The following is a 26,445-nucleotide window of genomic DNA, read 5'->3' as shown; positions in this document are numbered from 1 at the left end:
ATAATAATAATGATTTTAGTCCTTATATGCCTGAAACCTCTGTGGTCAAGCGGGCCTCGGAAGAAGGCTAAGAAAGCCCTCTGCTAAACTTTTATATGTAAAAATATGTTCAGTTAAGGTTTTTTTTTTTTTTTTAATGAGCCACATTGTTGCCATGCATATTAAATGTGCTATTGAGATTCCCTGGGTGCTAAAAATGGTGCTTGGCTCACTTTAAAGGATCATTAAACTAAAAAAATGTTCTTACACACTGAAACCTGTCGGCCTACTTGATGGCTTTTATATCTGCCAAATGATGGAGCCTACTTTCTATACTTCCACGTCTTGATCCACGTATCTTGGAAAGTTGATGCTTTTTTATGGATGAAGGTGAATCCATTTCCTCTTATTGCATTATATAAAATAAATTAAAGGTTCAGTCCCTCAATTTGCTTCAAGTCTTACTAGCTACATTCTGCAAGATGAAGCAGAAAAAGGAACCACAAAAATATTAGATTAAAAAGTAGAAAAATAATAAAAGACCAGTAAACATTTATTTTTACATAAAGCTTAGTTGAATATACTTTAAAAAAAAGTAATACAGAAGGGGAGAAAAACAGAATGTCTGTGTGGTGTCTACACATTAGAAGGGTTTAAGCCTGAAGTTGTTATATTTTCTCTGCACAGAGCTTTTTTTGACAGCACCCCTTAATGGTGCTTTCTGGTATTGTGTGGTGACCTTAACATTTTCAAGTGTTTTATCAAACCCTATAAAACAGTTTTTAATAGTGATTACAGTAATACAGTTTGCATCCACACAAAGGGCTTGATTCACTAAACCGTGATAACTCAAATATCACACCTTATCAAAGATATCACACCTTATCAAAGATATCACACCTTATCAAAGTTAACACACCTAATCAGAGTAACATGTCTAAAAATGTTAGTACAAGTATTATGTAAGAAGTTTTATCAACAAATGAGATAAAACTTAAATATAAAAATATGGGAAGGTGAATGTGGGAACATGTCCTAAAATGTAACACAAAAAGTTACTATGAAGATAAGTTAATACACATCTGGCATAAAAAAAACAGCTGATAAATGTTGTTGAAAAGACCTCCACCTTCTTTGGTATACTTACAAACTGTGGTTGTGAAAGATTTTAATCTACCACAAAGTTAAGCATAACGTAATAATGTTTGATCGGCCGATAAAGTATGAACAGATTGTCTTTATGGCAAATCAAAAAGGTAGAACATGTACACATAGTAAATCAGGTATGAAAAATTGTGATTTTTCATTTTAGATTTACCCTAATCGGCGTTACAAACACACTTCAAATTTCTTTTGTCCTAATGTTGATGGAGATTTCGAAAGGGGTAACTCCTTCTTTGATGCTACACTGCAAGTTTACAACCAATATGGGATTTACATTTTTCAAATACTTTTTCTTAAAAAAATGGCCAAAAAATAAGATACTCTGGCAGGTTCTAAAAAAGGAAGTTGGAATGTACATTTTTGCACTGATCCGCAATCCGCAATATTTACACTTAAAGGAATACTATCGATGTATGCATTTATTTTGAAATGCTGTATGTTGTAGCACACATTAGGACAAGTACTAGGAGCAATTTGATTCCTCACACAGCTGTTCCTCTCAGCTGTAAAATCCTCTGTCAGTTTTAGATACAAAATGTATCTAATACTGACGGCTCCCAGAGGGCTAGACCATGTCTCTGCACAGGGGAGTTGCTATGAACTCCTCAGTTCATAGTTTAATTATCACCTTATTGATATGGTGGTAAGGCATTGGTATGGTCTCCTGCATGCTGTGAGTGACACAGTGAAATATATGTGTGAGCTGTGTGAGAAATGAGAGAGGGAGAGAGACCTGGGTGAATAAATAAAGTGCCCCTAGCACTAGTGGTAATGTGTACACTAATATAGAGTATTAAAAAAAAGTTGTTTCAATCGATAGTATTCCTTCAACTAATACATGATTTGACAGGAATTTATTCTGGCTGAACTGGATTTTTTTTAATGATCTACTATTAGGCTTCAAAAACTTGCGATTTTATCAAGGACTGATGAAAGGTTAGGGAATTTGTGTTTGCAGAATTTCCCACCTGCTAGCAGACAGTGAAAAAGGCAGTCTAGGCTAGCTGGATCATATATGTCCTTCAGTGTTCTCCAGCTATAGAGATCCTTAGTGACTGAGTCTAACTTGAAAATGACATTAAGGTAGTTCAGGCTCTATATATCTTTTATAACATACTTTACATACTTTTGCAGAGTTACCTCTGCTGTCCACCTTTTGTCCTTAAAGGGGTAACATGTAAAAAAAAAATGCCAAATAATAGTGCCCTAAAATATACTGTATGCAAGCCTATTTCTTTCTTTCTTTTTTTCCTTTAAAAAACACAATACTTTATTTGTATAGACATAATGAATAATTCAGCTGCATAACAAAATAACAACATCCTGCCCCCCCTCCCCCCGTTTCTTTTCTAAAATAGTTCGCCCCTTTTAAAAAAAAATCTGTTCTGGGTGTCTTATCTAAGCATGCAAATGACAGAAGATGTCCTATTTTCAATGAGATAGGGACACTTTGACCAGAAAGTAATTGAATCTCCCCCGACCCCCCCCCCCCCCCCTCCACCCCTGAAGAGTTTAATCAAGCTGTAACCTGTTGTCTGGGTGATATTTTCTGTGGGAGGGACAGTACGCTGTGACAGTCGGGAGGGAAAATTAACACTGATGAGGGTTAAAAAAAACTAAGTAAAGGGCAGATTTGCTGTAATATTGGCATTAGAGAGAAACATTTAAGATGGAAACCAGCATAAATATTCTTTACTTTTAATATCACATTTCTTCTTAATAAGACAGTGAACACTAAAAACAACAGGATAGGTAAGCTAAATAAGTAATTTCTTATTGGGTGATTTTTTTTTTTTTGCTGTTCATATGAGGAGGTTTCACCCCACTTTAATAATTTGTTGAAATTAAGGCTATTATATATTTGAAGCCTCTTGCCTGGCAAAAATTGTACTAAACTATTCTCCCCTTTTCACTTGACTAGCATTATAAGTGCAATCTTTTAAACAGCTTGTAAATATCTTTATTTCCTATTTGCACCTGACAGTCAATGTGCTTTTTTTTTTTTAACGAAAGACAAACTCAGAGGAGTCTGCTGTCCAAACAACATTGCTGCCCTATCTGGCAGCACCACACCCCCTCCCTTATTCTAATCGGTTGAGCTGGTAACTCCTCCTCTCACATAGTGACTGGATAGGTTTCTACACAACAGCTTGAAGTCAGTAAATTAGAATGTATGAGTAATGCAAAAAATGTAAGTAGGGGAATATGTGTATACTCCTGGCCTTTTAACACCGCTCAACACAATGCAAAAATAATTATAGCAAAATTCCATACCATGGAGTAGGAACCTATTAAAAAAATTTTGAGGTAATATAATAAAACAAGGCCAAAGTCAGGTTGCTTGTCCTGTGGCAACACTGCTTCTGATATCAATGCATTCCCCTTTCCTTGATTTAATTTAAAAAAAAAACAAAAAAAACCTTTTCTTTTATACATGGAATATATTGTCCACCAAAAAGTTAATTTGCAATTCTATGAAAAATAAAATAAAAATCAGCCTTCCAGATTCACAATTGTTGTCACAACCTAAACGTCGTGTCTGAGATAAACAATTGCTTCAGCTAACTGAAACTGGCAACACTGAGCATCGCGGTGGGAAATAATTATATGTCATTTTCATTTTTATGAATAAGCAAATAAGTAAAAAAAATAAAGGAAAGGTATAAGGAGACAAAAAGTACGGTAGGTGGAACTTTCAGCCTTTTGTGTTAGGCCTATTTAAGCTGTAATGAAGTGCTAAACCCTTGCTTTTTGTCTTTTCTTATATTATAAAAAGACAGTTTTTTGTTTTGTTTTGTTTTTATTTGCTGAGAAGATGATACAGATTTTTTGTCTTTTTGACAATACAAAATACAGATGATCTGTCTTTTTGACAAACAGATGTCCTTATTTGTCCATAATATGTCTGCATAGAATTTTTTTCTCAGCACCATATGTTTAATATTGATATATCAAACACAAAATCCCAATAACACTATGTGTGCAATTTTAATTTAATGAACAATATAGCGATATGAGTTTGCATTTCTATATTGAGTTACATGGAATAGGCAAGATTAAATAATGCAATTATTAGCAGTCAATTGGGGAAATAGGTATAATGTTTCAAAAAATAAAAGTAGACATAGATAGAAATACATTTTGCTTTCATTATGCACTAGTTTTCATAGCTGGGACTATTATAAACATCCACAGATGATTAAAGGAATACTATCGATACCCAAGTGTTCTAAAATGACAGTGTGCAAATAATGTCTAAGTAGCTGTGTAAACATTTTCCTACTTTTCATGGTAAATATCAGAAGCAAAAGCTGTAATTTATTGAGGGTAGGATTTAGCTTTATTGGGACAAATCAATTGCAGAAGGGGTGTCTGCTTCAATGCACAACCAGAGTTGCATATCAGACTACAGAAAGCAAATATCAAACATATCAGACTCTGAAAGCAAAAACAGTATGAAAAGCTGTGACAATTAGTTACATATCCTCTGCTCTCTTCAGACACTTCAGTCAGAAACACAGGACACAGGAGCTGCAGCTGTTCTCTCTGTCACACACAGAGCTACACATAGAGTTAACTGATCAAGTGTGAGGGGAATTTCCCCTCTCCTCATGGCTCAGTCAGCCGTCAGTTTTGGCGTCAGTAAAGATTGAATGTATTTTGCTAACAGTAAACAAAGAAGTTGCTACTAAAATGTATACACCAGTACTTAGCAGCACTTCCCAAACAATTCCTGTGTCAATTGAAAAAAATATGTGAATCGATAGTATTCCTTTAAGTATGAACATTCTAATACAAACAGGTTTAGCAGCTTCCTGATGCTGCATAGTAATGGTCGTTGGGTAGCAAGTGTTTGGGTATCTGCCACAATAGCGTAGTTGTTATGTTTTTATAATCTCTTTAGCTCACTTGGAGACAGTGAAAATAATTCAACTTAACAGAGAGTCTTTTTTTTACTTCTTAATAATAATAATAATAATAATAATAATAATAATAATATGTATTTTATTCACTTATCATTCAATTCAGCAGCACTATGCAGAGAACATAGAACAATTTAGTGCCCGATCCAAAATTGTGTGATACACCACACAATTTCAAGAAGTTGGATCAAGAACACAATAGGTGTTTAAAATCAGATTGAATATTTCAAGCACATATTCGCATTTGGAAAAAAACAAACTCAATCTAATCAGTACAATGCCACAATGCTAACCAGTAAGCTTTCATACTTCCCATTTGCAAAAATATTTAGGCTAAGCCCACACAAGCATACGGGGCATGGGGAATTTATTATTCAGATCCTGAAATAAAGCACCCCATTTTGCTGGGTTTTAGAGTTTTTAAGAAGACTAATAAAGTGGTATGCAGATACTATAATATTTCAGTCTTAAAGTTAGATGTTATTCATTTTATTACAGACTACAAGTACAAGCAAAATATATTATGTACGTAATTCTTTATTCAGTCAGTTGTTGCTTTTATTATTATTATTTGTCTAAAATAATTAACTGCAAATTAACTGCAACCTTTAGGAAAAATAAATGTAATATTACTTAAAGTTTTAACTGAAATATTTAAAATTAAAGATATAAATCAATACAAAAATGTAATGTACTAGAATTACTCATGGAAAGCATTGTAGGCTATTTAAAGTACACCTGAAGTAAGGGGCATATGGAGGCTGCCATATTTATTCCTTTAAAACAATACCAGTTGCCTGGCAGCCCTGCTGATCATTCTAGTATCAGTAGTGTCTGAATCACACACCTGAAGCATGCAGATAATCTTGTCGGATTTTTGTCAGACACATATGATCTGAATGCTTGTTCAGGGTCTATGGCTAAAAGTATTAAAAGCAGAGGATCAGCAAGATATTCTTTAAAGTTAAATAAATATGTAAAGGCCATTTTACACTTAATCAGTTGCTCTCAGTTATAACTGAAAGACAACTGATTTTCAAAGTAATGCCCATGTTTTCCTATGGCTCATTTTCCACTACACTCATTCTAACTGAAAGCTTTTTCACAATGCACTTCTATGGAGAAAAAAATGCACCGCATACTAACGCATACCAATACATTAAGTGTAAAAGGGCCCTAAGCCTCCATATCCCTTTACTTCAATTTCCCTTTAAAGAACAACTATCAAAGAAACAGTTTTCTCTGTAAAACCCACATTCCTATAGAGCTTTTACCCAGCAACATTCAAATTCTTTTCAGAGGTTTCTCAGCACAGCCTGAGTGCAAAAAGTAGCTTTATTTACCCAGCTGAATGTAACAATTGTGTCGTCATCGAAGGGAGGGGAGGCAGAGCTGTAATATGTAGCTAGGTTACACTTGTCCCCGGCTGTAAACTGTTTAATTTAGACTGCGTGGCAGAGAGAGACACACACAGACGGGTACACATACAGAGCTACAGGTGATGATTATTTGCTCACATTTGAAGCTATATTTCTCCTTTCTATCATTCTGAACTCATTTTACTCACAGTGTTACTGTTAGTGAGGACTGTCTCTGTATTCTGGATGTCCTGAGCACAGTTCTCTATAGTAATTCCCACAGTGTCATTTTTTCTTCACACAAATGAAGAGATGAAAAAAACCCTTGTATTGCTTTGTTAGTAATTACAGGAAATATTTGTGGCATTTAGAATTTTAGCTAACTTTGATAGTTGTCCTTTAAACAAAAAAACCCATATAGTTTTAAAGAGATTTTGATACTGGAACACCATGCTTTCTAATCAAAAAATAATCAAATCAAAAACTAAACTAAAAATAAACTAATCAAAAAAAAGCAGTAAAATAAACTCTATTAAAATTAATATATTTTTATATCCCAGCGTAAATTGTTAGACAATGCTCCTGGGCACATGTATGAATCAAAATCATCTCAAAACAAGCTGTATATAATTGTTGTCTTCTTATATCTATAAAACAGGCAAGGCCTCTAGGTTGAAAGTGTTAGGGCGTGTTCACACTTTGCAAATTTCTGCGTGCTGCATTACTGCATGTGAATACAGTGCCCATACAGTTGGACAGGCATATTCAAACAAACCATGTTGCATGAGGTCTGGAATAAGTCATGGAGAGAACCCGAAGACTTCGGATTTTCTAGATAATGTGAACCTTAACAAGCCTGTTACCATAGCAATTTCCCTGCTATAAAAATAAAGTGTATGTTATAACGTGCAGAGGCCAGTCCGCATTGTAATATGCCCACATTGTGAGGTGGGTGCTATGCAACATACACGGGTCCTTATTTAATTCACTTTGGGACCGATCCTATTCAATTTTCTCCTAAGTTTCCTAGGAGATAATTTTTCATCTTCTGTTTAAAATAACTTTTGGAGTCTGCAATTGAAAAAGTACCAAAAAGAAGGTCAAAAAGTACTGTCAAAATTATTCTGAGTATTTTCTTCTTGCTGGTGGCTTAAAATGTATTTTATTTGTAATGTGAAAATATCACCTACAAGAAAATGTAGGAGATAAAGTGAATCGGCATGGGCTCTTTTTCTCTTAAAGGAATACTATCGATACCCAAGTGTTCTAAAATGACAGTGTGCAAATAATGTCTAAGTAGCTGTGTAAACATTTTCCTACTTTTCATGTTAAATATCAGAGGCAAAAGCTGTAATTTATTGAGGGTAGGATTTAGCTGTATTGGGACAAATCAATTGCAGAAGGGGTGTCTGCTTCAATGCACAGCCAGAGTTGCATATCAGACTACAGAAAGCAAATATCAAACATATCAAACTCTGAAAGCAAAAACAGTAGGAAAAGCTGTGACAATTAGTTACATTTCCTCTGCTCTCTTCAGACACGTCAGTCATAAACACAGGACACAGGATCTGCAGCTGTTGGAAGCTCTCTCTCTCTCTCTCTTCTCTGTCACACACAGAGCTACACAGAGTTAACTGATCAAGTGTGAGGGGAATTTCCCCTCTCCTCATGGCTCAGTCAGCCGTCGGTTTTGGCGTCAGTAAAGTTTAAATGTATATTGATAACAGTAAACAAAGAAGTTGCTACTAAAATGTATACACCAGTACTTAGCAGCACTTCCCAAACAATTCCTGTGTCAATTGAAAAAAAAATAGTGAATCGATAGTTTTCCTTTAAGTATTCTCCTTGTTGATATTTTCAGATCTTTATCAATAAAATTCCTTTTAAGCCACCAGCAAGCAAGAAAATACTCAGAATAATTTTAGCAGTACCTTTTCATCTACTTTTTCTTTTGCAAAGTGCTTAAAAGTTATTTGAAAGAAAATATGAAAAATGATCTCCTGGGAGAAAACTTAAGAGAAAAGGTGAATTGAATAAGGGCCACAGTGTGAACGTAGCTTAAAGAGGAACTGTCGCGAAAATCTTAAAATTTAAAACACATACGAATAAGAAGTACATTTCTTCCAGAGTAAAATGAGCCATAAATTACTTTTTTCCTATGTTGCTGTCACTTACAGTAGGTAGTAGAAATCTGACATCACCGACAGGTTGAGTTAGTCCATCTCTTCATAGGGGATTCTCAGTATGGCCTTTATTCTTTATAAAGACACTCCCTTAACAAGATTTATACAATGATGCTGGCCAGCCTCCCTCCTCACTGTACACTTTTTTTGGCAGTCGGACGGAGCAACTACCATTCACTAAGTGCTTTTTAAAATAAAGTAAAACCCAAAGAACCCCCCTATGAGAAGATGGGCTAGTCCAAAATCTGTCGGTAATGTCAGATTTCTACTATTTACTGTAAGTGACAGCAACATAGGAGAAAAGTAATTTATGGCTCATTTAACTCTGGGAGAAACATACTTCTTATTTGTATATGTTAACGTGTATTTTAAATTTCAAGATTTTCGTGACAGAGGTCCTTTAAAAAATAATTAATATAAAAGTACAGATAGTCTTAAAGAAAAAAAACTACAAAAGTTAAACTAAAATACAAATGACAGTATAGAAGTTTATATCGTAAATAAATTGAAATTTAACTGAAAACATAAAAAGTGGCATTGATATATGCACAAATAAAATATGTAGAGGATCTATTAAACTAAATTCAGTGGAAGAAAATACTTATTAAATAAGCCAGAAATAAATTGTACTTGAATTTATTATTAATGTTAGTAGCAGTAGTGTTAATAAAAAACTCTCTTAATGTGCAAATCTCTAATGACCCAGAGAGAGAATGAAATGTAGCCAGTCTGGACTCCTAGGCTTCTGGATAACGGTTTAGCAGCTACTGGCTTTGATATGAGAATTCACTTTACTTTTCCTTCCTTGCTCAGTGGAAATTTGCATTTTAGGAATTGTATCAAGTTAAATTTTTTGCTTTTTTAAATTATTGATAAGCCTCATATCCCCACTATGTTGCTAATGGTTTTGAATACAATTGGCCCTTATTCAATCTACCTTTTCTCTTGAGTTTTCTCCTAGCTTTTCTGCTCTTTTGGATTGAACAAGTGCCAAAAATAGGAGGAAAAGTACTGTCAAAAATTATTAAAGCGTTTTCTTGTTTGCTGGTGACTTAAAGAGACACTGAAGCGAAAAAAAAATATGATATAATGAATTGGTTGTGTACTATGAATAATTACTAGAAGATTAGCAGCAAAGAAAATATTCTCATATTTTTATTTTCAGGTATACAGTGTTTTTTCTAACATTGCATCATTCTCTAATATGTGCAGATTACACAACACTCAGCATTCAAAATGATTCTTTCAGAGCAGTCTGTGAACTAATGACCGCTCATCTGGCAGAGAAAAAGTAAATAGTTAACTAACAGTTGAGATAATAAAAGTCAGAAAACAGCCCTCTCCACAAAGTCGTAGAGTTTAATGGCTTTTTTGTATAGAGATAACAACTGGAGTTTCTTAACTCTTCCTGTACTGGAAACAATTAGACTGATGTATCTGATCTTAATGTTTTATTTCTTAGCTGTACGACTACACATACAAATCATAATATCATCATTTTTTTTTCGCTTCAGTGTCTCTTTAAAAGGCGTTTTGTTGTTAAAAATATTACCTAGGATAAAAAAGTGAATTGGATTGGGCCCACGGACCCTTTTTAAATTCACCTTTTCTTGTACATTTATCCTAGAAGATCATTATTTTAAATTGAAGATCACATATTCAATGTAAAATAATTTTTCAGTACTCTGCAGATTATTTTTTAGTATTTTTACTCTTGCAGGTGGCCTAAAAGGGTATTTTATTGATAAGGAGGTGATTAGGAGAAAAAGTAATTTGCATAAGGGCCATTGACTCAATAATTAAATACATTAAGAGAAATGTTTATATAAAAAATACATAAATAAACCATAACGCACCTTTCATTTTGGCATCCCAAACACCAAATAAACACATTTTGCATTCCAACCATAAATATAAAATATTATAGTTTTTTATTTATGCATTCTGGTAGCGACTGTTGCTCAAAACCACCAAATATACATCACTGACATACATCATATGATTGTTTTGCAAGCTCCAGTGTTATTATTACCCTTTAGCAGAGGTGGAGAGATGAGGTGGTTGTTGGATTGCTTTACTACACACCATATTCAACTGTTTATAATATTCTTCTGTGTCTACATATTTTCTCTGTGCACATTATTCATCAGAGTAAAAAAAGGAACTATGAAAACCTCGAACAACTTTCCTATGACAACAAGCGTGGACCCAAGGTATATATGCATGGAAAATGCACGTAGCCCACCGGTTCTAACTAAGTCACAGACACCCCAAAACCAAAAATCTATGCGCTCTAAATTGTTAACTCCCTCCCCCCACCTAAATTAGGTGGTCCGTGACTGTCTGCTATTATTGTGCAATCCAGTAATGGATTGGACAAGAGAATGGATAAAATGTAAGTGCTCAGCCTGCCCCTACAGTAAGTCTTGTTGATCCTTTGATGCTGGAGGGGCCAGCAAAAATAATTATCGCAATGCAAATTAAATTGTGGGCACCTCCAGCAACTAAAGTTTGTTAGGCATGCATGTGAACTAGTGAATTAACCTGCAAGTTTCTTCTTTCTTATTATTTTTTTTAAGAAGATTAATTTTGCAGTATAATATAAACAAATTATTCTTCAAAGGCCAATCTTTTGTTTAAAAAAACACATTTTTCTCTTTTTTATTTCTGACATATTCTTTTTGGTTTTTTGATTTTGGGAAGAGGATACTCATTGGATTTTTTTTTTTTAATCGCATTTCCAGACTTTTTTTTTACTCTTTTAAAATGCACGTCCTTCTTTTTCTTTTTCTTTTTGGGTCTTGGCGGACTTCAGTTTGCATGCAGAGTGCAAAAATCAATCAAAGAGAAGAGAAAAAAAAAAAAAAAAAAAAAAAGGGAAAAATAGTTGAAAGAAAATATTGGACAGATATTTTAAAAAATCTAATTTATTTGCGCGAAGACTATTTAACCTTCTTTTTCTAGATAGCATGGCTTTTTCTCTCTCTGCGAGGTATTTGATGCCTGTGCTAACTCCGTTTGCTCACACCAATCACAGGCAGAGAAAGTTCTTCATTTTGAGCCTGGAACCAAAAATGTAACTGCACTTCTGACTGAAGCAAAAGGCCTGGAAGCAAGAGTGATCATCCTCTCTGCAAGGTAGGTTCAAATAACAAAAACTGTACTAATCCAGCTTACAGAAATCAATTGCCCAAGCTTTTCAGAATTATATTTTTCTTATTAACAACACTGTCTTATGCAGAAAATATTTTGCTTAGAATAGAATGTATAATATTTTTTAGAGCTTCAGTACGAAAACTATTTTATATGCATTAAACAGATGATCATTTTAAATTAATCATGAAAATTGGTAAACAAAAAAAAACAAAAACAAAAAAACCTACTGCATCTTGAAAAAAGAAAAGAAAAGATGAAAACATAGACAACATTGATGTACATCTTCAGTAAACAGAATAGTGTAGCCCCCCTTTCTGTTATGTAGGCCACATCATTGTTAAAGGGACTCCGAGCTGTAAATAAATACAAAATCGGAACTTACCTGGGGCTTTCTCCACCCCATCGTAGGTGGGGAGGTCCCTCGGCGTCCATCTGGCTCCTCTCCCAGGGCCTGGCCAGAAATGGTGTGTATAATACAGAAATGGTTCCTGGCGGCTCCCGGCGACACTGGGCCCGAGTGTTGGGATCCTTCTTCCTGAAAGGTGACGTCAGTTGTCACCACTTTGGCCGCCTCGAGTCATCACAGCGGCCGGCATGAAAGTACTGAGCATGCGCGATTAAACCGTGCATGCGCAGTACTGTCACGCTGTATTTATTTACAGGTCAGAGTCCCGGGGGCCACTAACGGTCCAATTGCCAGTGAAAAATCGTTTGAGCGATCAGAAATTCTGATCGGATTGGTTTAAAATAATCTCAGTTGATGGGCACAATCGATTATGAACGATTATTTAAAAAATCATCTGACTGGATTTTTGTCAAACCAAAACTTGGATTTTCTTGATTGGTTGTGATAGATAGAAAGCAATGATTGGTTCGTTGATGGTGTAGTGAACGATTTTTCTTCCGATCAGAATTTCTGATCGCTCGAAAGATTTTCGCTAGAAATTGGACCATTAGTGTTCACTTTTAAGATTGAGCTTTCAGAATCGGAACAGTACAAACACAAAAATTGAACATTGCTCTGTACTGAGTACTGTGTTCCATTGTTCCGTTGAAGTCAAAAGCACTTAATTCGCAAAGTCCCTGTACATGTGGTCATCACCAAATGTTCCACATATGTTAGAGAGGTTAGTAGGACCATGGTAAAAATGCTGTGAAAAGATTGTGTATTGTTTATTTTTAATTAATTAATTAATTAATTAATTAATTAATTATATTTAAAGTTTTATAGGATGTTTTTTTTAAGCTGGATTAAATGACACTTTGCTGTGGTCCATGGCATGAGGGGGAAGGGGGGTTGGAGGAGAGGGGTGGCCAAGCTTCCCCCTCTCTCTTGTCTAATCCATGGAAATGGGGCTCTTCCCAATGCCCAGTGCCCAGGAGGTGTGGGGGCTGCCGACACCCTGGAAGAGGGTGGGTTTCATTGTGGCGTGGCATCCGGGGGTCCCATTTAACAAGCAAAACCCCACTTCCTCCACAGGTGAAATGAGTATGGGGGTATTGACCTACGCCTTACCAATTTCCACGAGAGTTAAAAAAGAGATAAAGACACAACCACACATTGAAGTGAACCAGAGACGAAGCACCCTCATGTATTTCACCGTATATATCAGTGGGAACATTATAGAAAACACCTTCCCTGCTCTCTGCTTCATCCTTCACTGCTCAGCCTGCTTGTTAACAGCCCTGATAAAATCCCCTACTGAGCATTCAGTCTGGCTTTGCTCAGGAATCATTATAGCTGAGTCTGTCTTCTCTGATGTCTTTTAAAGCCCAAGCCTGCCCCCTTCTGGCTCTGTTTTCCAGTTCTGTATACTTGCAGCATCGCAGAGAGCTGTGATGAGATGGGAGGAGCTGCTAATGTAAGGGTATATTGAAAAATGTTTTTTTAACCTATATTTGTTAGTCATTTGAAGTTTTTAGAAATGGTGATTTCATTTTGCACACAGCCCACAAAATAATATGCGTTTCTAATGAACTGTGTTTTCCATTGAGTTTTAGTAAAAAAAAAAAAAACTACACAAAAAAAACTACACAAAAAAACCACAAAAAACGGCACACCAGAGCGGCGAAAATACCAGGTATAGTATTTATTTTGTAAAATTGATTGGGGAATATGTTTATTTTGTGCCAAAGCATTCATCTCTGGTTTCCTTTAAGTCCTTTATTGTTCTAAATTCACCATGACTACTTACCTTTGGATAATCCCGCACCAGTATCCTCAGAAGTGATCGTTTGAAAATTGGCTTCTGAAGCAAATAGTGACGCCAATAGGATGGACGCTGGAGGACCCCTGATCTATGGAGGCCACGTTACAGTGGCAGAACAAGTTTTTTTTTTTTTTACATGGATTGGGGCTCCAGGGTACCAGGGCAACCCTGGTGCCCTTGACACCTGATCCATGTGGAAAACCGCTCGCTGTGCCGCTTTAGCGTGGCCTCCACGTGGGGGCCATCTTGTTGACATAGTTATATGCCAAAGATTCTTGTTTGAGAAGCCAATTTTCGCATTCCCAGCCTTTGCAATACCGATGCAGAGGTTGTCTATAGCCATTCAACGCCGGAAGTTTAATAGGCTAAGCAGTAGCATGGGACCTCCTTAGAGGATACTGGCATTGGATCACATTTGAGAATACTGGCGTGGGATTATACAAAGATAAGTATTCATGGTTAGTTTAGAACAATTAAGGACCTTGTGCTTGGTTGTGTGTTTTTTTTAGTCTTTTTGGAAATGGGTACCCCTATATTCATTTTACTGTGGACGGGCATCTAGTGGTCCATTTGTTAAAGAGGACCCCCAGATGTCAACTTGAACCCCAACCCCCACCTTGGACAAAGGCTCTGGGGAAGAGCGGGAGGCTTGGCCACCCCTCTCTTCCAGAGCCACCCCCCATAGCATGGGAAATGCGGCCTGTTAAAAATGATGCAGTGCGGTCTCTGCATTCTGGCTATCTCAGCCTGCATGGGAGAGAAGGGGTTGAATAGGCTCAGGAGGGGGAACCTCATGCTGTCCATTTTCCTGAAATATATACAACTCAGAACTTGGGATGCAGTACAGTGTACCACAGCAAAGTGTAACTTTACCAAGTTGAAAAAATAAAAAGGTTGCTGGATAGTGCACTGGTTAAGGGCTCTGCCTTCGACATGGGAAACCAGGGTTCAAATCCTGGCTCGGGTCAGTACCTATTCAGTAAGAAGTCCTTGGGCAAGACTTTCTAACACTGCAGGTGTGGCCTCTTGAGCTGCCTTTAGTGGCTGCACCTCTTGAGTGCTTTGAGTCCAACAGGAGAAAAGCACTACATAAATGTTAGGATTATTGGGAGAAAAAAACCTTTTTAAAATCTATTTTCTTACAAACTACAGCCTTTTCAAAAACGTGTTGTTTTTTTCATGCACCATACCTGGCAAATTTGTTAACGATAGCATGTATGGGGCCTTTGCTATTAACCGTGGAAATCAACACTTTTGATTTCAATAGAAAATACCTCAGAACATGAAAATCAGAACACGATATTTGCCTGCGGAACATCGAATTTTAGCAAAATCAGAATTTGGCTGCGTTAATCAACCCTAATTATTGTGGTCCCCATCAAATTAAAGGGGATTGTGTGTATATTGACAGGGACGGAAGTGGGTGGGCATAGAGAAATGTACTGTATGTCACTAATGAGTGTGATAAATTAGTACAGCATGCATATTATTTTTTTACAGAAATGCAAACAATAAATGAAGGGCTCAACACTGATAAATAAGTGTTTTCAAAAAAGCAACTTTTATTGCAAAATAAATACAACTAATGACATGAACAATGTACAGTTTAAAGAGACACTGAAGTCTCTTAAAAATCCTTTTTATATGACAAAATCCTGATTAACATCATAGCCCTATATAAACTGCCGCATCCCCACTGCTGTACACTATCTAAATCCCCCCAAACTTGCCCTCCCTCTCCCCTGCAAAATCCACGACTTTCTTGATCCTGGATTTTGCTGCTGTTGGAGGCAGAGCTATGAGCCACAGCTCTGCCTCCATTCCCGTCTATCAGTGGCGAATCTCCACCTCTCCCCCGCCCCTCTCAGTGAAGGAAGACTGAGAGGGGCGGGGGAGAGGCGGCGATCCGGGCTGACAGACGCGCTGAGAGGCAGAGCTGCGGCTCATAGCTCTGCCTCTCATGGAAGTGCTGCCCGGATTGCCCCCCGGGGAGTTTGGGGGCATTTAGATAGTGTACAGCGGCGGGAATGCAGCGGATTAGGTTGGGCTAATATGTTAATCAGGATTTTGTTATAAAATGAGGATTTTTTAGAGACTTCAGAGTCTCTTTAAGTGAAACTAAGCTCAGAGTTTTCTCTCTGCCCTAAATGATTAGCCACAGCATGATAACCCTATCAGGGCTGGTTCACACGGATTAAAAAAAGCCATTAAAAGCCTTCAAAAGCCATTAAAAGCTAAGCTGTTAAATGCTGGCATTTTTTTGGGGAAAAAAAAAAAACACCGCTTGAATGAAACGCTAAGCAGAAGCTCAGCAGAAGCCCATGTGAACCAAATATTAACAAAACAGAAATGTAAAACTTGGTTTAACTTTGCATGGAGCACTGAAACCTCAGTATTTACTCTATGGGAGGAGCTCCCTTGGCAGAGCTCTCCTACAGTCTATTCAGGGCTGCTGATAAAAGCCAATTAGACACTTTGATCTGGCTAAATAACCACAGAACACAGAGCAGTGGACTTCAACGATATGTGGAATGAAGACTTTTCATTGTGTGCTGTGCAAGAGTTCAGCTTCACTTTAAAGAGTACCCGAAGCGGACTGTGTATAGATTATAGGACACAGAGTCATGTTCTCTGCCCAATGACATGCCTCTGTGTCTTTCTGGTGCTGCTGTTAGTCTCCCCTGGGCTCTGTTGTCCCCCTCCAAATCTAGTACCAGTCTAGCAACAATCTGATTGTCGCTAGCCTCCTTTTGCCCTTCCAGACGTCAATCACCTGCTCTCCCTGCTCGCACCCCTGCCTCACTCCCCAGCCTCCGTCAGCTCGCTCACCCGCCTCTGTCACCTCACTCCCCCGCCTCCACCAGTTTCCTCTAATCAGCAGCTAAGCCGTGACCCAGGAAGTACAGATTCATCCGGGAGGCGGCGGGGAGCAGGTGGTATGTTTTTTTTTTTTTTACTTTTTCAATGCTGCCTCGGGTTCTCTTTAAAATGTAAGTAGCCTGCAGACAACCATGGGGCCTCACAGTTACAATGAAACATGTAGATCATTACAACACACTATGGGGTTGATTCATAAACGAGTGCTGCTTCAGCGGCTGCTATGCAAGCCTTGCTCGCTCCTTACAGCGTCATCGTGCCTTACTTAGTTACGCACGTTGCTGCTATAACAAAGCACGCTTCTTTTAACACCAGCAGTTGCTATGAAGTATCGCGACCCTAATACCTCACTAGCGCGGCCGCTACTATGTTAATTAACATAGTTATAGTAACTATGTTACTTAACATAGTAGCGGGCATGCTAGTGAAGTATCACGGTCGCTACACTTCACAGCAGCGGCCGATATTTAACCTCTAGCCGACCGCGTGTCGCCGATGGGCGTGGCCGCGGCGGCAGCCCCAGGGCCGCCTAACGCCGATTGGTGTAAAGTCCTGGGGCTCTGTTTTGCAGGAGATCGCGCGCAATTTGCGTGCGCATCTCTTGCTTGGGGGGCGGAGCAGAGCTCTGCCTTCAGTCTCCGAGCGACGATTGCCGCTCGGAAGACTGTTACACTGCGAAACCGCCGTGTATTTACATGTACAGCGCTGCGATCAGCAGCAGCGCTGTACTGGGGACAGCCGTGTGACACGGCTGTCCCTCTGCGGGACAAGAGAGTGATCGGCTCTCATAGGCAGAAGCCTATGACAGCCGATCGCCAGGATTGGCCGGCTGGGGGGAGGGAGGGGTTTTAGTAAAAAAAAAAAAAAAAAAAAAAAAAATGACAATATTTATTACAAAAATAATAATGTAAATATTTGTAAAAAAAAACAAACACTGTGAGGGATCAGACCCCACCAACAGAGAGCTCTGTTAGTGGGGGGAAAAAGGGGGGGGGGGAATCACTTGTGTGCTGTGTTGTGCGGCCCTGCAGCTTTGCCTTAAAGCTGCAGTGGCCAATTAAGTAAAAAATAGCCTGGTCACTAGGGGGTTTAACACCATGGTCCTCAAGAGGTTAAGAGAGCGCGTTGCTATAGAAGCAACGTGCGTAACTAAGTAAGGCACGATTACGCTGTAAGGAGTGAGTGTACTCTGCATAGTGGCTGCTAATTATTCTTTAACGAGCGCTGCTTCAGCAGCACTTGTTTATGAATCAACCCCCCCATGTCATACTTCTGTTATGATGGAGTAACTTTGGAATAATGAAAAGGAATGTTATAACAGTGGAAATTCAGTTTCAGTTTCTCTGCCTGAAAGAGTTAAAATATTCAGCTATGCAAGTGACAGTGGTCCTGATTCACAAAGCGGTGCAAACTTTTTCGCGGACTTTTGCGCGCGCAATTTGCCGCGATTCGCGCGATCGCGGACTTTTGCGCGCGCAATTTGCCGCAATTCGCGCGAATCGCGGCAAATTGCGCGCGCAAAAGTCCGCGAAAAAGTTTGCACCGCTTTGTGAATCAGGCCCAGTGTCTCTCCAGTCAGGATCCAGTTGGACTATATGGGCTTGATTCACAAAAGAGTGCTAACTGTTAGCACGGCCGTTTTTGCGTGAATTTTCGCATTGCGCGCGATCACGAATTTTCGCGCGAAACGATAACGTTTTTGCGCGCAAACGCGAATTTTACCGCGAAATCGATATCGTTTTCGCGCGAAAATTCACGATCGCGCGCAAAGCGAAAATTCGCGCGAAAACGGCCGTGCTAACAGTTAGCACTCTTTTGTGAATCAAGCCCTATATATCGTAACCCTCAATGATATGGAATTAAACCATAAAACACTTTCCTGGCAGAGAATGGCTTCTGAGAACAGAGAATAGATAAAAAAGGCCAATAGTTCATATATTGGGCTTGATTCACAAAGCGGTGCAAAGTGTTTGCACGCCTGTGAAAAGCCCTTTATCACGCCTAAACTCAGTTTAGGAGTGATAAGAAGAAACTCGCGCGATCTCCCGCGCGCAAAGTTTTGCGCGCGTAGCGCACCGCGCTGCGCGCGCAGTGTGCCCTGCTTCGCGCGCAGCGTCCATTGAGCCCTATGGGACTTTGCGCGCGCAGCGCGGTGCGCTACGCGCGCAAAACTTTGCGCGCGGGAGCTTCGTGCGAAGAGCAGCACAAATCGGTGATAACTCAGCTTTGCACCGCTTATCACGCCTAAAGTCTTTTAGGCGTGATAACTGAGTTATCACCGCTTTGTGAATCAAGCCCATTGTATCCAGGGGCATAACTAGAAATCACTGGGGCCCCCCTGCAAAACTTTGGAAGGGGCCCCCTCCCACCAAAATAACCCCCTCTCTCCGCTTTCTGCACAGGTAAACTGAGGACCAATGTTATTCATTTGGCTAGTGCTCACTTGGATGTGTTTTCCCCATGCAGATAAAAACAGACAGCATGCATTTTCTCTATCAATTACATTAGCGTCTGTGATGCAGATGACGCATACAGAAAACCGACAGACGTGTGTGCCCCGAGCCTCAGCTTATTATACTCACTCTGTCAATCTCTGATGGAGCAAAACTGGCTCTGCAGACTTCACCAGCATCACTACAGTACAGAGCACTTGGGGAGGGATAGAGAGGTTGGGGGCTGGGCGCTGTACGGAAGAGCCTGCTGCACACTAAATAGGGACTGTCTACAAATCTTTGTCTGAAAAACTTTGTTTGATTCCTTATCAGTGGCTGCGCAGATGCAGTCATTAGAACAATTATACAGAGAGCAGAAAGTTTTTTCTCTCCTTGTTCTTAGTTTTCAGTCTCTCAGGATGGCTCTCCCTGTGGTTTCTGGGCCCCCCTGTGGCTGCATCCCTTGCAGGATCCCTTGTTACGGGGGCTCCTGATTGTAGCTCTCAGAATCACAGAAATACACTGTCATTGAGCAGAGACAAAAATTTTTTTACTTTTTTAAGTTTTTAAACATAACATGAATCTGGGGGAGGTCTAAAAAGTCATTTATAGCCATAGGTAAATAGATACAATGGTTTACCTCATTAGTTTATTTTCACTTAAAGGGGCACTATGGCAAAAAAAATTGTAAAATTTAAAATATGCGCAAACATATACAAATAAGAAGTACGTTTTTTTTCCAGAGTAAAATGAGCCATAAATTACTTTTCTCCTATGTTGCTGTCACTTACAGTAAGTAGTAGAAATCTGACAGAAGTGAAAGGTTTTGGACTAGTCCATCTCTTTATGGGGGATTCTCAGGGATTTCTTTATTTTCAAAAGCACTTAGTGAATGTCGTTAGCAGATATGACCCTCATATGCACAAATCGTTAGCAGATATGACCTCCATATGCACAAATCGTTAGCAGGTATGACCCCCATATGCACAAATCGTTAGCAGATATGACCCCCATATGCACAAATCGTTAGCAGATATGACCCTGATATGCATAAATCGTTAGCAGATATGACCCCCATATGCACAAATCGTTAGCAGATATGACCCCCATATGCACAAATCGTTAGCAGATATGACCCCCATATGCACAAATCGTTAGCAGATATGATCCCCATATGCACAAATCGTTAGCAGATATGACCCCCATATGCACAAATCGTTAGCAGATATGACCCCCATATACACAAATCGTTAGCAGATATGACCCCCATATGCACAAATCGTTAGCAGATATGACCCCCATATGCACAAATCGTTAGCAGGTATGACCCCAATATGCACAATCCTTCAGCAGATCTGACCCCAATATGCACAATCCTTCAGCAGATCTGAAAAGAAAAACCCATTTATTCACGATCTCCTCCTGTCCCAACCTCCTTGTGGCGCGCAACTCCCACGATCCTCTTCCTTCCCGACGTCACCTCCTGCCTGCATTACACTGCAGGGCTACGGGATCATGGTTGCCCGAAGCCCTGCACTGCACTGGTCCGGCGGCCTCTCTGATAGGCTGCCGGCCAGCGACAGCACACGTCACACGCGCGCCGCAGCCACTGACACCGGAGCCGCGGCGAAGGTGAAAAAGAGCCGCATGCGGCTCTGGAGCCGCGGGCTGCCGATCCTTGGACTAGTCCAAAACCTGTCCCTTCTGTCAGATTTCTACTACCTACTGTAAGTGACAGCAACATAGGAAGTTAAAAGTAATTTATGGCTCATTTTACTCTGGAAAAAACATACTTCTTATTTGTCTCTGTTTGCACAAATTTAAAATTTTACAATTGTTCGTCATAGTGCCCCTTTAAGGTTCTTTTTAACATTAATTCTAGAGCCTAAAACAACTAGCGATAGACAGAATGCTATGTGTGAATGTGTGAATGCTCAGAAAGAGGACAATTCTGAATGTAAATACTGGCCTTCAGATTATCTTGCAACATAGTTACAAAGCCTAAACAGAAGCTGAAGAAAAACCACTTACTTCTATTGATAGTTTGGCAAAGCAATTCGTGAAGTATTCACAATGGTATTTACACAACTGTTCTCACAAGTGTCAAGACTGGAAATATCATATGCAGTCTATACAGTCCTGTAAGCCTCGTTAGAACAAAAGAACCATAGCATCTGTCTTATCGTGAGCATGTATCCTCATAGAAATCTGCCTCATCTGCCAGTGTTTCCAAAACCTGTCCTCACGGTGTATGTGCAAAAAAGGCACTCGGAAATTTGAAATAGACTGTAGGAGAATACTGGTAAATTTTCTGACGTTCTTGTAACGATTGGTGTCAGCACGCAGACAGAATCTGATTATTGGTGATCTGCAGTATCACCAAGAATGCAGATATATACCTGATTATTGATGATCTGCAGAATCACCGATAATACAGATATATTGCTAACCTCTGGACACCTATAGGTATGTGAGTGTTTGGTGTAACAGTAGTGCTTTGAGTAATGCACCTGCTGAGCAGATGATCAAAGGCAGTAAAGGAATACTGCTCTTGAGGACACAGAAACCTTCCAGCAGCCTGAGACTCTCCAAGGGGTGGAGTCAGGCTGGAGGTAGGAAGGGCCAGAAGGTGAGTGACACCTGAAGGTGGATGTCACTATCTGATCTGGAGACTATCTCTTAATGGGAGAGATAGCTCTCGAGGTTGGGCAAGCCAGGTGGGCAACACACGGTCAGATAAAGTACATAGACAGAAGGCTGATTCGGTATCCAAGGCTAGCAGGGTTTGGCAACAGAGTATAAGATATGCGAGGTACTGAATCAGAGGACAGAGGAGTGGTCAGGAAAGCAATAAGCAGGGGCGTAGCAATAGGGGGTGCAGAGGTAGCGACCGCATCGGGGCCCTTGGGCCAGAGGGGCCCCAAAGGGCTCTCCCTCAAATACAGTATTAGCTCTCTATTGGTCCTGTGCTGGTAATAATCACTTCTATAGATACTTTGAATAGTGGTAATCATTAACAGCCTGTTCCCCATCCCCTTCTTGCACCTCTGACACTGTAGTTGCCATTGGCAGGTTTTGGTACGCCGTGTCAATTGTTATGTATAGAGTGCTTGGGGGGCCCCATTGTAAAACTTGCATCGGGGCCCACAGCTCCTTAGCTACACCACTGGCAATAAGTCATAACAGATATCAAACAATGCCTAGTCTGAGTGTGAGGTCCTTGGTCTCAGCACCCTGGAACTAGTCTGGAGTATAACACAAATGATAATACAAGTTCCCTAGTCTGGGTGTGAGGTCCGTGGTCTCTACACCCTGGAACTAGTCTAAGCATAAACAGAATAACAATACATGTAATCTGGCTCAGTGTGAATTCCCAGGTCCACCTGGTTCAAACACACTGTTGGATCTGACTAAGGTCTGAGTACTTCCACGTAGTGTTCGCAACGGCAGACAACTTGAGACTGGCCAGCAGTAACTATATATGGAGTAGTGCTCTCGGGCACCACCCCTAAATGATCAACCAATAGAATACTGCTCTGGAGTCAGCTGATCGGCGTGATCAGCTGACCTCTCCTTGCCCAGTATAAGAGTTCTGCCTCTTAGCGCGCGCGCAAGTATTTCTAAGCCTGTGTGCACTAACAGACTCAGCCACACCAGACACACGCTGCCGCGTGCAAACCGCCGTGCTGGACGCGGAACCAGCCGCCTTACTGTTGTTACATGCGGCGGCTTTTCCGCGTTCTGCCCTGTCACCAGATGCATGCTTCCGCGTGCAAACCGCCGCATTGGACGCGGAATCAGCCGCCTCCTCAGCAGCACACGCGGCGGCTTTTCCGTGTTCTCTCACAGTTCTACTCTTTTGCAGTGCTCATTATAATAAACCTAACCCTAGTCTCACAAAGAGCCCTCCCTCTACTGATGCCTAACCCTTACGCCTTTGTCTGACGACTAACACAAACCACCACTTTAGCTGATGCCTAACCCTAACCACCACTCCTGCTAATGCCTAACCCTAACCAACCCCCCTCCACTGCTTTACTCTAACCACTGCTCCTGCCGATGCCTAACCCTAACCCCCCCCCCCCCCCCCTCTGCTGCCTTACCCTAACCACAGCTCCTGACGATGCTTAACCCTAACCACCACCCCTCTGCTGCCTTACCCTAACTACAGCTCCTGACGATGCTTAACCCTAACCACCCCCCCTCTGCTGCCTTACCCTAACCACTGCTCCTGCCCATGCCTAGCTAACCTCTCTCCACTGCCTTACCCTAACCACTGCTCCTGCCAATGCCAAACCCTGACCACCCCCCCTCTGCTGCCTTACCCACCTGCCAATGCCTAACACTACCCCCTCCCCCTGCTGCCTTACCCTAACCACCGCTTCTGCCAATGCCTAACCCTGACCACCCCCCACCCCTCTTCTGCCTTACCCTAACCACAGTTCCTGCCAATGCCTAACACTACCCCCCCTGCTGCCTTACCCTAACTACTGCTCCTGCCAATGCCTAATCAACCCCCCTCCACTGCCTTACCCTAACCACCGCTCCTGTCCATGTCTAACCCTACCCAACCCCCCTCCACTGCCTTACTCTAACCACTGCTCCTGATGATGCCTAACCCTAACCACTGCTCCTGCTGATGCCTAACCCTATCCACTGCTCCTGCCAATAGTAACTGATGTAGAAGAGGTGCACAAGACCATCTGATGGGGCTGAATGGAGTACTCTAAGCACAAAGAACATCACAGAACAAATCGAGAAGAGTAGCAGGCTGGCCAACAACCAGTAAAAACGCCTTTTTATTGAAAAAAAGTTTAAAAAACGCACATAGGAATCCATGGTAGTACAAGACACACAGCGGTGTGTGTCTGTGTGTGTGTCTTGTACTCCCTCTCTCCATATGTGGATTTTGCCATGGATTCTTATGTATGTTTTTTAAACCTTTTGTCAATAAAAAGGCGTTTTTACTGGATGTGCCTAGCCTTCTACTCTTCTCGATTCGTTCTCCACTGCTCCTGCCGATGTCTAACCCTAGCGCAGGGCCGGGCCGAGGCATAGGCTGGAGAGGCTCCAGCCTCAGGGCGCAGTGTAGGAGGGGGCGCACAATTCATTCAGCTGTCATTCCTAATTGTGTTTGAAGCAGAAAGAAATAAGAAAAGGGGATACATAGCAGTGACTGCAAGCCAGATAACTAGATATTAAGGTGTTGGGGAGGTTGTGGGCCCTGTGGCGCCTCTTAGTCTAATAGCAATCAGTGTGTGACGGCTGGGGTGGCAGGGATGGAGGGGCGCACTTTGGTGTCTCAGCCTTGGGTGCTGGAGGACCTTGTCCCGGCTCTGCCCTAGCGCCCCCGTCTGATGCCTAACACAAACCACCACTCCAGCCAATGCCTAACCCTAACCACCTCCCCTCCACTGCTTTACCCTAACCACTGCTCCTGCTGATGCCTAACCCTAACCACCCCCTCCGCTGCTGCCTTACCCTAAACGACCCCCCCCTCCCCACAATGCCTAACCTTAAAATAGAAACACTGCTGCCTAACTTTAAAAGACCACAAAAAAAGATTTTGGTTGCTGAGGGAACCTGGACACCTCCATAGGTGTCCATATTAATAATGGCTATGGGTGGAAATCTGGGCGCCGATAAATAACGGGTGCTAGGGCCGCTCACTATGCAAAATGGGCCTCCATCCCCCTAATTTCCTGCTTCCATCCTCAAGGCTCACTTCACATTTGTGCAATTGTTTCAGGTTTACTACCTGTGAGATTGGCAGAAAATATACTGTACACTCTGGGTGACCTTGAGGACAAGTTTGGGAAACACTAATCATGGTAGGAACAAAGACATTATGGCCCATGATGTGATGATAGGCTCATGGTAGGCAAAAAACCCTGAATCCCCAATTAGTTAGATTAGATTAGATGAGTTAGATTAAACACTCTTTCCTGACTTGATATGGCAATCGCATAAGATCCCTAGATCAAAACACTTGTTTTAATTAAACTGGGATAGAACTCAAAATTAATTTTTGGCTCTAAAACTATAAACACAGTAAGAAACAAACACATATGAAACACTATAAAGGTCCGTACTCACGCCGGACTGGAGGCAACGACGGGTCCGTCGTCACCTCCCGCTGGGTGGGCGCTCCAGCGACAGTCCGGCGTGTGTACAGTCTGTCGGCAGACTGATACGGCTGTTTCTGAGCGATCCGCCCAGCAGATCGCTCAGAAACAGCTGTATCAGTCTGCCGACAGACTGTACACACGCCGAACTGTCGCTGGAACGCCCACCCAGCGGGAGGTGACGACGGACCCGTCGTTGCCTCCAGTCCGGCGTGTGTACGGACCTTAAGACTGGTCTGATATAATTTGCACATTTACACCTCACTGAAGTTAATTAATATGATTGCTGGACAAATATTTAGTTTAACTTGCAATTAATTACTAAGCAAGTAGCTTAGTATACTTGCAATTTGATAATGATCACAAAGGCAATCTTATCAATTAGCAGCTAAGTGAAGTATTAAATAAGACCTGAACTCAGAACTTCCTCTCTGCTCTAAAATATAAGCTACAGCATAAAAAAAATCTTTTTTTAGAAAAAAAAACACATTTCTGTGCTACAGAACTCTTGCAATAAATCTAGAAGGTGTCTACTTTCTGCTTTCGTAGAAGCACACAAAGGGTTAGCATCCCGTGTTTACAAATTAGCTGTCTCTGCTGAGGACTGACACATTTCTGTGCTGACACAGCTGAGAGATCAAACTACACTTGTGATTACTTGAAGATGAGGGGGAATTAGACAAGCTCTTCTCTCTAAAAACACATAAGGTGCATTTCTTTCTGTTTTCATTGTGTCCTGTGCAAGAGTTTAGGTCCACTTTAAGCCTTCCAGTGCCTTGGAAACCACTCAAATGTTTTTAGCTAACTGTTTTATGCTGAGTTTAATGTTTTCGACCATAGATGAAATGTGAGTTTCATCCCACTTTAAAAATACCTATACTTTGCTATGCTTAGTTTGTTGGAGGAAGCAGTAGAGTGTTGTACCGTGTTAGCCATCAGTAAAAGAAAGAAGTTTTGGATCAGGATGATACCATTAATTGGCTAACTTAGAGATAAATGAAAAGTAAGCTTTCAGCTGATAAGCCTGCATTGGACTTG

General features: G+C 40.6%; 1 protein-coding gene across 11 annotated transcripts in view; it reads left to right on the top strand.

Moving 5' to 3' along the window:
• Nucleotides 1–26,445, top strand: part of GRIN1 (glutamate ionotropic receptor NMDA type subunit 1) — a 199,413-nt gene that overhangs the window by 45,458 nt on the left and 127,510 nt on the right. For 9 of the 11 annotated variants that reach the window (XR_011023218.1, XR_011023219.1, XR_011023217.1 and 6 more), the window contains exons 4-5: nucleotides 10,758–10,820; nucleotides 11,645–11,745. Coding sequence is in view for 7 of the 11 variants with exons in the window: in XM_068248669.1 (XP_068104770.1) it covers nucleotides 10,758–10,820; nucleotides 11,645–11,745 (164 nt within the window). In the remaining 4 variants the exon portion in view is untranslated. The remainder of the gene's footprint in view (nucleotides 1–10,757; nucleotides 10,821–11,644; nucleotides 11,746–26,445) is intronic. The other 2 variants (XM_068248664.1, XM_068248667.1) reach the window with 1 other exon arrangement.

The sequence above is a fragment of the Hyperolius riggenbachi genome, chromosome 8, assembly GCF_040937935.1.
Source record: "Hyperolius riggenbachi isolate aHypRig1 chromosome 8, aHypRig1.pri, whole genome shotgun sequence".
Taxonomy (NCBI): Eukaryota; Metazoa; Chordata; class Amphibia; order Anura; family Hyperoliidae; genus Hyperolius; species Hyperolius riggenbachi.
This window is presented reverse-complemented; position numbering and strand designations above follow the sequence as displayed.